Below are 12,143 nucleotides of genomic sequence, written 5' to 3'. Positions count from 1 at the left end.
ACCCTTAGGTCAGGTGAGCATTCTTGACAGGACACACTGAGAAAGAAACACACCACTCTGATGTCTCCTTGGCTGCCAAGATCCTTTATTCGTTCTCGGCACCCCCGCCTGCCCCCTGCACTTCGGGGCTGCTCCAGTGTTTGGGGAGTAAGATGCAAGGCCCAGCCGGGGAGCAGTTCCAGGCTGCTCTCTCCCACGCAGCTGGAGAGGCAGCAAAGCCACCTGTAGGCTCAGCTCCACAAGCTGTTTCTCCCGGTGATCCCTGGAGACGCCCTCCACGACACTGCTCCTCGTCTTCACTCCAGGCTGCTCTGGGCCTCCTCTCCCTGTGGACCCTAGAGGTACGAGGGCCACAGTCCTCCTCAGCTGAGCCTCCCTCCCCAAGCCCAAGGCCCTAGCACAGGGTGCAGTTGGACGGCTTCAAGCTGCGGCTTTGAGCCTGGAGCAAGAGGAGGGAAAGGAGAGGAAGACAGGGAGCGGCGTCAGGAAAATGAGGGTGGACAGTCCTCAGTGCAGAGCTCAGCATGGGCTGGAGTCATAGTGAAAACCAAAGGATAACCATCCTTCCAAACACTACCCCTTGGGAGAACACCCTCCCCCCCCCTCCCCAGCCCCATAAACTCCTGACTTCCTCCCAGCACAGGCCGTGTCTCCACCCCCTCCTCATACCTGCTGCTGTCGGTATTCTGCCTCGCTGGCTGATAGTGCTTGTGCTAAAGCTAAATCTTCTTCCTCCTGAGAACTGGGAGGGAGGAACAGCTTCAGCTGGATGACAGTATCTAAAATGTATCTAATGTATCTTTAGACAGTATCTAAAACAGCATCACTGTTGGGAGCACTTCTGAGTTTTCTATCAATTTTCAGAGCAACCCTACAAGGTAAGGAGGAATACTGTCCCCATTTTATAGGGGAAATTAAGACCCTAATGGGTTAAAGAACTTGTCAAAGGCCATACAGTTCAAAAGCTTCATTCTGAGTCCAAGTTCCTATTATTCTGCATCAGCTGAGAGTGGGCCCACCTACCTACCTCCAAATGGAGCCCTTACCCACATCCCGCCCCCTTTTCACCTGAGAGCAGGTACCTTGGGACCTGGGGTTTGGTCTCTGCCAGGGAGAGCTCCAGGGCTCGCTGCAGAGCCTCATCCTCACTCTGCAAACAGAAAAATAAGACCAGTTGCCTCCGACTTTACTCTGGACTTGCTTCGGTCCACCTAACCTCTGCCCGACTCACCAAGCCATTCTGCAAAGCGATCACTGGAGGGGTGGTCCGGGATGGAGACTGGGTTGTGGCTCTACGGCAAACATTCAAGAGGCTGAGGTCAGAGCTGTGAAGGGAGGAAGGGGGAAGGGGAAAGAGGTAGGCTTACCTGCTGGCAGAGGTAGATGAAGGCAAGGTCTGGTTTGGGCTGGGGATGGTCTTTGCAGAAGCAGCTAGGCTTTGTGCTCTGGAGATGGCAGCAAGTCTGCAGGGAAGAGACACTCTTGGCATGCCTCCAGGCACAGCCAGCTTGCATGCTCCTCCAAGGCCTGACCCAGAAGTCAGGAGGGGAGCTCCGCCGAAAGGTCAGGAAAGCATGCACTTGAAAAGGAAATAAAGGACTCCCCTAGCCAAAAGGGACAGGGTGAAGCGTCCCAACTATAATGACAGAGGCTGAGTCAGTTCCAAAAGGAGAGGATGTTCCCAGACCAAAGGCAGGCAGAGAAGACTCAGTTGCGATTACCCTGCCCTACTAGTTGGGTGCCCGTGCCCCTCCCCAGAGCAATCATGGTCCAGTGGGTGACGGTGCTTGATGCAAAAGTTTCGGCCACAGCGTTCACAGGTCAGTTTCATCATTTCCCGCTGCCGGCAGCCAGAGCGTTCACATCTATTGGTGAAGATCTGAGGTGGGTAGGAAGGATTGTCTATGCTGAGACTCTGATCCTCCTTCAACCCCATCCTAAGAGTCGTTCAAGTTTCTAGGCATCTGTAGGCCCAGCTGACCCTCCAACACTTACCTTACGTTTTTGCTGAGCTGGATCAGAGCGACAGTCTCGGTCAATGTGCTCCCCAACAGCACGGTCAGGGGGCTCTCCTCTGGCCACAGGTACAGGCACGTTACAAAGTGGGCATACAGGTACCTGGATGTCCTAGAGTTAGGGAGAAAGAGTCAGTCTGTGGCTTACTACCAGTGCAGCCAAATCCCCAGTCCTGAAAGAACCTGGATATGCCCCCCATCAATACAAAAGGAAATACGACGTTCCCCGCACTGAGCCTCAGAAAGGAGAGGAAATGGAAGGCAGAGGGATTAAGGAGATTCTGTAGGCATCCTCAACCCCCCCACCCCCTTTCACTCTCAGACCGCCCCTCTCCCTCAGACCGCCCCCTCACCTTTTGGTAAGCGGATGCACAGTGATGCTGGGCATAGGCCACATGGTCTGCGCAGAAAATGCCCGAGCAGGCGTCACACTTAAGCGGCAGAAAATCTGCAGGAAGTGGGTCGGGTTGCAGGTCCAGCGGGACCTCGATGTCGTTCCCGCTCACTCAAGCCTTCCACCCGGGGAGGGAAAACGCTACGGTACTTGGCAACGCACTGCAACCCAGTCCACAGCCTCCTTAGCCACGCCCCCAACTCCGAGCCACGCCCTCTGGCACTTCTGGCCCTGGAGCTCACCCTTTCCGCAGTTTCTAGCCCCTCTGCCCGCCCCGCCCCCCGCAGGCTCCGCCCCTCACCCCCTCACCCAAGCGCTGACAGCTCGGCTCCGAACAGTGAGCCCCCAGGTCCGGAAACTCCATCGCCGGGCCGGGCGGGGCTGCTCGGGTGGAAAGGAGAGAGAGGCTGAGCAACTCTCGGGCTCCCCTTCCGGGTCCGAACCGCGAGCCCCACTCTTAGGTGGGGGGCTCCCTGTCCCGCCCCTTCCTCTCCCCCGCCCAGCCCGGGTTACCGGAGCCTCAGCACCTCCCGGGCCGCAGCTCCCACTCCTCCCCTGGCGCGAGCGGGCGTGCTGACGTCATCGCGCAGGGCGGGCACGACCAGCTCAGCCTCCCGGGGGGCGGGGGAGCGTCCCGTAGAGCAGATCCCCGCCCCACTGGGCTCCCTCCCCCGGGCAGGGAGCTGGATAGTTGGTCTTGGACGTTCTAGTGGGTGGCCCGGCATGAGTTGGCGACCCAGGGCGCGGGTCTGGCTCCACTAGGGGAGAAGGGGCCGGCGAAGGCTAGGACGCTTGACATTCTGGAGGGCTGGGGTAGTTTGGGGTCTTTCACGGTTGGGTCTTTCACGATTGGGTCCTTCACCTGCTGTTTACACCTTCCCCATAGCCATTTGGTTCAGGGCCACTGCTGTACTTATTCAACTCGAGCTGACGACTTCCTGTTTCTCTGAAGTACAGATTTTCTTTCCAGAGCTGTAGCTCCTCCAGGTTTAGTTTCTTCCTTTCTTTTTTGGGGGGTGGGAGAAGGCGCACCTGTGGGTTATGGAAGTTCCCAGTCCAGGGGGTCAAATGGGAGCTGCAGCTGCCGGCTTATGCCAAGAGCAACGCCAGGTCCGAATTTGAGACCTACCACACAGCTTGGGGCAACCCGGATCCTTAACCCACTGAGCAAGGCTAGGGATCCAACCTGCATCCTTATGGATACTAGTGGGGCTCTTAACCCACTGAGACACAATGGGAACTCCCTCCAGGTTTAGTTTCCATGCCTTTCCTGTACGATTTCTATGATTCTCCCCAGTTTGAGCTAAGCTCATCTCTTTTGTGGTCTCCCTGGTTCTGTTCTAGCACCACCCTACCACCTTACTGTGATCAGCTGTTCCCTCACTTCCCCACCACCTCAATAAATATACTGGGAAGTTAGGGACCAAGTACCTTGCATTGTGTTAGACCCCAGCACCCAGCACAGTCCCTGGAACTGTGTGGTTTTCAGACATCAACGTAAATCTGAGTCACCTACAGAACTAGTTTAAAATACCAATTTATCTGAGTTCCCTGGTGGCTCAGTGGAACCCAGCCTTGTCACTCCTGTGGCTCGGGTCACTGCTGTGGTCTGGGTTCTGTCCCCGATTGGGAACTTCTCCATGCCATGTGTGGTCACAATAAAATTAAAAAGTAGGAGTTCCCATCGTGGCACAGCAGAAACGAATCTGACTAGGAACCATGAGGTTTCAGGTTCCATCCCTGGCCTCGCTTAGTGGATTAAGGATCTGGCATTGCCGTGAGCTGTGATGTAAGTCGAAGCCACTGCTCGGATCTATCGTGGCTGTGGCTGTGGTGTAGGCCCACAGCTGTAGCTCCAATTGGACCCCCTAGCCTGGGAACCTCCATATGCCGTGGGAGTGGCCCAAGAAATGGCAAAAAGACAAAAAAAAAAAAAAAAAAAGATAACCAAAAAGGACCTACTGTATAGCAGGGAACAGCACTCAGTATTTTGTAATAATTTACAAGGGAAGAGAATCTGAAGAATTTTATATATATACACATATGTGTACGTATATGTATAACTGATCAAATGCTTTAATCTGAAACTAACACGATACTGTAAATCAACTCTACTTCAATAATTAAGTTATTTTTATAATTTTTTTTAAAAAAGCAGATTCCTGAGCCCCACGGCCTTCTCAATAGGAAGCATAAGAGAGAATTGTGACAAAGATTGTCCGTGTACTACACTTTTTTTTTTGCCTTTTTAGGGCCCCACTCACAGCATATGGAAGTTCTCAGGCTAGGGGTCTAATTGGAGCTGTAGCTACCCGCCTACATCACAGCCACAGCAACACCAGATCCAAGCTGCGTCTGCGACCTACACCACAGCTCACGGCAACGTGGGATCCTTAACCCCCTGAGAGAGGCCAGGGATTGAACCCACATCATGGATACTAGTAGGGTTTGTTACCATTGAGCCATGACTGGAACTCCATACACTTTAGAAAAGATGCCTAGAATATTCTGAATGCTTGTTCACTATTTCTTGAAGCTTTTTTTAAATTTTTTATTTTTTTTCATTTTTTGGTCTTTTCGCCATTTCTATGGTCACTCCCGCGGCATACGGAGGTTCCCAGGCTAGGGGTCAAATGGGAGCTGTAGCCACTGGCCTACTCCAGAGCCACAGCAACTCGGGATCCGAGCCGCATCTGCAACCTACACCACAGCTCACAGCAACGCCGGATCCTCAACCCACTGAGCAAGGCCAGGGAGCGAACCCGCCACTCATGGTTCCTAGTCGGATTCGTGAACCACTGAGCCACGACGGGAACTCCTGTTCACTATTTATTGAATGATACTAAGGAGTCACCGAATTGATGTTCTGCTTTACCTTAGGGAAGCCCAGGTTGAGACCTTCCACTTCCACACAGACTCACACGCCTCTTGGTCTCTCATGGATAGGCTTGGTAGCAATCTTACCCTCCTGCAAGTTTGGGCATGGGGACAGTAAACAGGTGAAATAGAGTTGACCAGTGTTCTCCCAAATGGAGGACAACCAGGCTGCAATTGGAAATGAGGAGACAGCCTTCTTCTCTTCTTCTCTGCCTCCAACTTTTGGCTCTGTTTCCGTCTGTGTCTGCTGCGTATTTCCGCCCTTACAGTTCTAAGGCCAGGGGCACCGTGCCCAATTGCCTTGATTTGGGTCATCTGCGAAGCTCTGACCTATGGCCCAGGGGCCAGAGTGTGTGATGTTCTGATTAGTCCAGCCTGATGTGGCTGTGGCACAGGCTGGCAGCTACAGTTCTGATTCAACCCCTAGCCTGGGAACTTAACATATGCCACTGGTGTGGCCCTAGAAAGACTATATAGATATATAACTTTCCAATATAGCGCTGAAAGGATAAAAATGAGAACAGCCATAAAATACTCAGAACAATTTGTTAAAGAAAAAATGCTGACCTTAGCTATGGGAAACACCTTGACCGGGCTCTATTAGATTCGTGTTTGGAACACCTTTGGCCAAACCTTTAGGGAAACTCTGGCAGCTGCTTCCCTGAACCCATTCTCACACCCTGGGGCCTGGGCAGCCATGTCTCTGCCGCTGCCAAAAATGATTGGTCCAGGAGTGGTCTTCTGACTTCTATTGGGTACCTAAGCTGTGTTCCCCCCGCAACCTGAGACAATGACCTGAGTGCAGATAATTCATGTAAGAGGTGATCCCAGCCAGAGCAAGAAAGTCCAAAGAAGGGAGACAGGGAATGAAGGAAAACTGATAAAAACTGTTATTGAACTGATTGCTTCTGTGATAATAGGAGCCCAATTCCACGGGAAACTCTAGGAGGAAATATATACAAATATCCCTCCAAATTGTCCTTCAAAAGGAAACTAGGGTGATTCTTGTCTTTCCTAAATTGGGGGTGGCTGCTGGGGGTGATAACTCCTTCATGTCCACCTTGCACAGCCAACCTGCACCTGCGTGCAAGCTGACTGAGCTATGGAGGCTTTGGGAAAAGCCTTGAGGCAGAAATACTGATGCTGGCTAGGCTTGGAGGGGGGAAGGTATCAGGGCTCATAGGAATTTTCTGTCCACATTGACAACTGAAGTCCGGATGTGCCAAGCAGATGTGGCACAGGGCACCAAGAGCATTTGATATGTCTGGCCAATCAGATTCTTTCCTGGGAATGCGAATTGAGGCCAAAAGAATCAGTGTTCATAGAACCACTGGACCTGTAACATATAAGCCATACGACCATACTGGTGCTCTGACTGAGGATAGGAAGGATTGTTACTTGTAATACTCTGACCAACAAGACAGAGTCAGCCTCACAAAAAGATGAATCTTATAGTTTCCACACATGGGTTTCAGTCATATCATTACTTTTTGTCTCCTCCCAAAGTCCACAACCCCCAACAAAATGACGGCTAACTGCCATTATTTCATTAGTTTCATTTTGTCCCTTTTAAGATAGTGATAAGTCACCCCATTAGATTCTTTGTCAGACTCTCTTGTCACACCCTGAAATCAGGCAGTTGACTTGCAGGAGACTCTTGTGCCAGGTGGACACCTAAGGGGCCTCAGCCATGGGGATTCAGCTTGGCCTGGGCGCTTTAGAAAGGACAAGTGTTGGAGTTCCTGTCATGGCTGAGCGGCTAAGGAATCTGACTAGCATCCATGAGAATGCAGGTTAGATCCCTGGCCTTACTCAGTGGAGTGGGTTAAAGGTCCAGCTTTGCTGTGGCTGTGGTGTAGACCAGTGGCTATAGCTCTGATTCGACCCCTAGCCTGGGAACCTCCACATACCATGGGTGAGGCCTTGAAAGAACAAAAGAAAGAAAGAAGGAAAGAAGAAGGGAAGGAAGGAAAGAAATTAAGAAAGAAAGAAAGAAAGAGAAAGAAAGAAAGAAAGAAAGAAAGAAAGAAAGAAAGAAAGAAAAAGAAAGAAAGAAAGAAAGAAAGAAAGAAAGAAAGAAAGAAAGAAAGAAAGAAAGAAAGAAAGGTGGGAGGGAGGGAGGGAAGGAAGGAAGGAAAGAAAGAAAGGAAGAAAGGAAGAAAGAAAGTGTTGAAGAGCTTGCTATTTGTGAGTTCCAAGTCTGCATATCTGTGAAACCCAACATCAGTTCTGTTAGATTTAATCATAAGACGTTGCTAATAGTTAACTATTTTTTAACTTATAACAACTGCGGTTTCATATGGTTTAATCTAGTCTAAGCAGCACAGGACACAGGCAGGAGTTGTTTTTATTTGATCCTCAGCCCGCTGGGTTTTGGAGCTTAGCTATAAAGACAAACATTGTCTGAGCGTATGTTTTAAAGTCCACACACCTTAAAATCAGATGCGTTAAACATCTACGTACCTTGGCCCTTCAAACTTGTGCCATGTTCTAGTAACAATGTCTAAGGAGAGGGTATTGGGCAGGATATAGGGTAAGCTGCCATAACAGGGCCTCAAAAACAGTGGCATAAACAAGAAAGAAGTTTAAGTTCTTGCTTATGTAATAATCCAGGCCTTGTACGACAGTCCCTGTTGGGGACTTGGGCACCTCCCGTTTTATTGCTTCACCACCCCTAAGGGGGTGGCTTGGTCTGTGTGGTGCCAAACGCATCCTTGTTCTAGGCATCAGAATGAGGAAGGAGGAAAAGACAGCATTCCCCATGCCGCTGCCCCACCCCGCTGCCCCACCCACACCCACACCCACTTAAGGGTATGACCCCGAATTTGCATATATCACTTCTGTGCACATTGTACAGCCCAGCACTTAGTCACATGATCATATCTAGCTCCAGCAAAGCTGGGAAATGTGGTCTTTATTTGGGTGGCCATGTGCCCAGATAAAATTTCAATTATTATGGCAGTGAAGGAGAACAGATAATTTGAGGCACAGCTAGTGTTGCAAAGGGAAATAAAGGATGACTTATGATATTTGAGCTTGAAGTAATGAAGTAGATGGTTCTCTTGAAGGCACAGAGCTGCCGAGCTTGTATACGGCAGTTCTCTTAGCTCAAGGGGTTTGAGGATGAGAACAATAGGATCAAGGTCTGTCTCTGATTGTAGCCCACTCTGTTGGTGGTCTACCCAATAGCCATTCCCCAGCTCCCTCCTGGAGGACAAAACTCTGATTTTATTTTATTTTTTTATTTTTGTCTTTTTGCCTTTTCTAGGGCCGCTCCCACGGCATATGGAGATTCCTAGGCCAGGGGTCGAATCAGAGCTGCAGCCACCGGCCTACGCCAGAGCCACAGCAACTCGGGATCCGAGCCGCGTCTGCGACCTACACCACAGCTCATGGCAACGCCGGATCCTTAACCCACTGAGCAAGGCCAGGGATTGAACCCACAACCTCATGGTTCCTAGTCGGATTCGTTAACCACTGCACCACGACGGGAACACCAAAACTCTGATTTTAAACAGCCTTTTCCAAGCAGATGTGTATTGCATGGGTCCCTTTGCAGCCCCTAGGGTGAGTCTTAAATTGTATAAGTTAATGTTTTTCAAACTTTTATTTTTTATTTATTTATTTATTTATTTTGCCTTTTTGCCTTTTTCCAGGGCTGCTCCTGCGGCATATGGAGGTTCCCAGGCTAGGGGTCGAATTGGAGCTGTAGCCGCCGGCCTACCCCAGGGCCACAGCAACACCGGATCCAAGCCACATCTGCGACCTACACCACAGCTCACGGCAACTCTGGATCCTTAACCCACTGAGCAAGGCCAGGGATCGAACCCGCAACCTCATGGTTCCTAGTCGGTTTCGTTAAGCACTGTGCCACGACAGGAACTCCAATGTTTTTCAAACTTTTAAACCAATACCCACATAGGAACTACATTTTATAGCGACACACACACACACACACACACACAACCAGATACTTGACCTTATTATATTTGATACATTTTGGTATTCTATTCTATTTCATTTTTTCAAAAATGGTGATTTTTATACACTACATTGATCTCCATCTCAACATTCCATTAAGGGGCCATGACCTTCAGTTTGAAAAGAAAAAATAAAAAAGGGAGTTCCCGTCGTGGCGCAGTAGTTAACGAATCCGACTCGGAACCGTGAGGTTGCGGGTTCGGTCCCTGCCCTTGCTCAGTGGGTTAACGATCTGGCGTTGCCGTGAGCTGTGGTGTAGGTCGCAGACGCGGCTCGGATCCAGCGTTGCTGTGGCTCTGGCGTAGGCCGGTGGCTGCAGCTCTGATTCAACCCCTAGCCTGGGAACCTCCATATGCTGAGGGATCGGCCCAAGAAATAGCAAAAAAAGGAAAAAAGAAAAAGGAGTTCCTGTTGTGGCACAGAGGAAATGCATCCGACTAGGAACCATGAGGTTGCGGGTTCGATCCCTGGCTTGGCTCAGTGGGTTGAGGATCCAGCATTGCCGTGAGCTGTGGTGTAGGTCACAGACACGGCTTGGATCTGGCGTTGCTGTGGCTGTGCTGTAGGCTGGCAGTTGTAGCTCCTATTAGATCGATCCCAAGGCTGAGAACCTCCATATGCTGCAGGTGCAGCCCTAAAAAGACAAAAGACAAAAAAAGAAAGAAAAAGAAAAGAAAAAAACCTCAACTCTCTAAACCAACTAAACTTCCCTCATTCCCCCTTACTAAGGCATGTAAAACGATTTGTACCTGAAAGACAAAATGATGATCTTTTAAAAAATATAATGCTAGAGTTTTCCTAATAAGTCTACTCGACCCTCATCTGATAGTCTTGGGAACATAACTCTTGTCAGAGTATATTTGACTAACAATCCACTACTGATAAAAGCTCAGTGTGCAGTTCTGTAACATCAACCCGTAGAAATTTATAAGGTGTTGTTCTCGTGTAGCCTTGAGCAAACATTAACCTGAAAGGTGGTTTTTTTTAGCATTGTGGAATGTTAATTGGTTTTATATCTAACCTAGTAGATTTTTTTTTTTGGTCTTTTTTTTAGGGCCGCACCTATGGCACCTGGAGGGTCCCAGGCTAGGGGTCTAATCGGAGCTATAGGTGCCGGCCTATGCCACAGCCACAGCAACTCGGGATCCAAGCCGACTCTTTGACCTACACCACAGCTCACAGCAATGCCGGATGCTTAACCCACTGAGCAAGGCCAAGGATCAAACCCAAAGCCTCATGGTTCCTAGTCAGATTCCTTAACCACTGAGCCACGACGGGAATTCTGAACCTAGTAAATTTCTTTCATTTATTGATATGTCTACATGTCTTTCCTGAAAACACTCAGAGAAGCAACTTTTTGCTTTTTTTTTTTTTTTTTTTTTTTTTTCTTTCTATGGCCACACTCTGGCACATGGAGGTTCCCAGGCTAGGGGTCCAATCGGAGCCACAGCTACTGGCCTACAGCACAGCCACAGAAACACAGGATCTGAACCTCATCTTTGAACTACACCACAGCTCACGGCAATGCGGGATCCTTGCCCATTGAGCGAGGCCAGGGATCGAACCCCCAACCTCAAGGTTCCTAGTCAGATTCGTTCCCTCTGCACCACAACGGGAACTCCAACTTTTTGTGTTCTTTACAGCTCCTTCACTAAAGACTTAAATAAAACCTTTATATGTGCACACAATCTATTTGAATGAGAATTTATTTTTGCTCTGGCCATTACCTGTGACATCCGGCACTCAGGCAGCCATTTTGTGACCATAAATGGAGCCAAGCAGAGAAGACAAGCAAACATGCTGAAGACGGCAGAGAAGAAAGATGGAAAAGATCCAGGGTCATGGATTAATTAACCAACCCAGGAAACCACATTTGGCCTCTTGCTATACAAGAGAGTAAGTGTCCTTGTTAGTCATGTTTTCTGCATTTTTGCAACCAAAAGCTTCCTTTTTGATATACCTGCTGTGGCATCTCTACTTGATAAATACAAACATTTGATTCAGGAGTTCCCATAGTGGCTTGGTGGTTAACAAACCCGACTAGTATCCACGAGGATGCAGGTTCAATACCTGGCTTTGCTCAGTGGGTTAAGGATCTGGCATTGCTGTGAGCTGTGGTGTAGGTCACAGCTGCAGCTCCCATTTGACCACTAGCCCAGGAACCTCCATATGCCAAGGGTGCCACCCTAAAAAGACCAAAAAAAATTTTTTGATTCACCCAGTTGAAATGTTTGCAGGTATATTGTCTCTATGTAGTGGTGACTCTGGTGGTAGCAGTGGGATGATCACTGAGCCTCCCAATCAACTTGAGAGATCCTGGCCTCACAGCTTTCGAAAGCCTCCTGATGTAGTGAGAGCATAGTCTGTGCGTTAATATTTTGTTCACTTGTTTTTCATTTTAAATTACTTCTAGGGCTTTATAAATACTTATGCTTGAATATATAACTATCTGATTTTCAATGATGTTTTTCATTTTAAACTATAATCATTAGGTTTTAGTAATTTTATTTATCCATTTTTTTTCTCTCTACATTTACGGCTTTGGAATTGCAGGCTTCCAGTTTGGGGAACCTTGTTTGGAACATACTAAGCAAAGATAAACACTGCCTCTCTCCTTGCTCCCACTCTCTGAATGCTCAGATAATCAAAGGCTTAAGGAACCCTAAAAATAAAATCTGTGGAGCACTCTCTGTTGAGCGTGAACCAGAAGATCTTAACTTCCATAAACTCAGAGACCCCAGAGACCATAAGAGAGAATGAAGCCCTCACAGTCTCTCTTTTCTCAGGTAGAGCTTTTCCTGGCTAATTTCTAGTTTAAGCTACTTATGCTGATCAGCAGCCCAGGAGCTTCTCAAATTTAAAAAGGATGATGAGGA

General features: G+C 48.9%; 1 protein-coding gene across 2 annotated transcripts; it reads right to left on the bottom strand.

Annotated features, from left to right (window-relative positions):
* ZFAND2B (zinc finger AN1-type containing 2B) lies at positions 64 to 3,023 on the bottom strand. Of its 2 annotated transcripts, none has more exons than XM_001927706.4 (10): positions 2,923 to 3,023; positions 2,719 to 2,790; positions 2,369 to 2,463; positions 1,996 to 2,127; positions 1,722 to 1,879; positions 1,368 to 1,463; positions 1,232 to 1,292; positions 1,083 to 1,150; positions 670 to 742; positions 64 to 439 (listed from the first exon to the last, which is right to left on the bottom strand). In XM_001927706.4, the coding sequence occupies exons 2-10, from the start codon at positions 2,771 to 2,773 to the stop codon at positions 395 to 397; spliced, it is 783 nt and encodes a 260-aa protein (XP_001927741.1). In that variant the 5' UTR covers positions 2,774 to 2,790; positions 2,923 to 3,023; the 3' UTR covers positions 64 to 394. The 2 variants fall into 2 exon arrangements, with proteins under 2 accessions (XP_001927741.1, XP_005672281.1); XM_005672224.2 differs by having other exon boundaries at positions 66 to 335.

Source organism: Sus scrofa, chromosome 15 (genome assembly GCF_000003025.6).
Source record: "Sus scrofa isolate TJ Tabasco breed Duroc chromosome 15, Sscrofa11.1, whole genome shotgun sequence".
In the NCBI taxonomy this organism is placed as follows: domain Eukaryota; kingdom Metazoa; phylum Chordata; class Mammalia; order Artiodactyla; family Suidae; genus Sus; species Sus scrofa.
Note: the sequence above shows the minus strand (reverse complement) of the source record. Positions and strands in the feature narration are given on the sequence as shown.

Bases quoted from the DNA above. Each gene is read 5' to 3' on its own strand.
- ZFAND2B (XM_001927706.4), bottom strand. From the start codon at position 2,773: ATGGAGTTTCCGGACCTGGGGGCTCACTGTTCGGAGCCGAGCTGTCAG. The intron at 2,128-2,368 runs GTGAGGGGGCGG...CCCTAACTCTAG, and splicing joins GTGCATCCGCTTACCAAAAG to GACATCCAGGTACCTGTATG. The intron at 1,293-1,367 runs GTAAGCCTACCT...TGTTTGCCGTAG, and splicing joins TCATCTACCTCTGCCAGCAG to AGCCACAACCCAGTCTCCAT.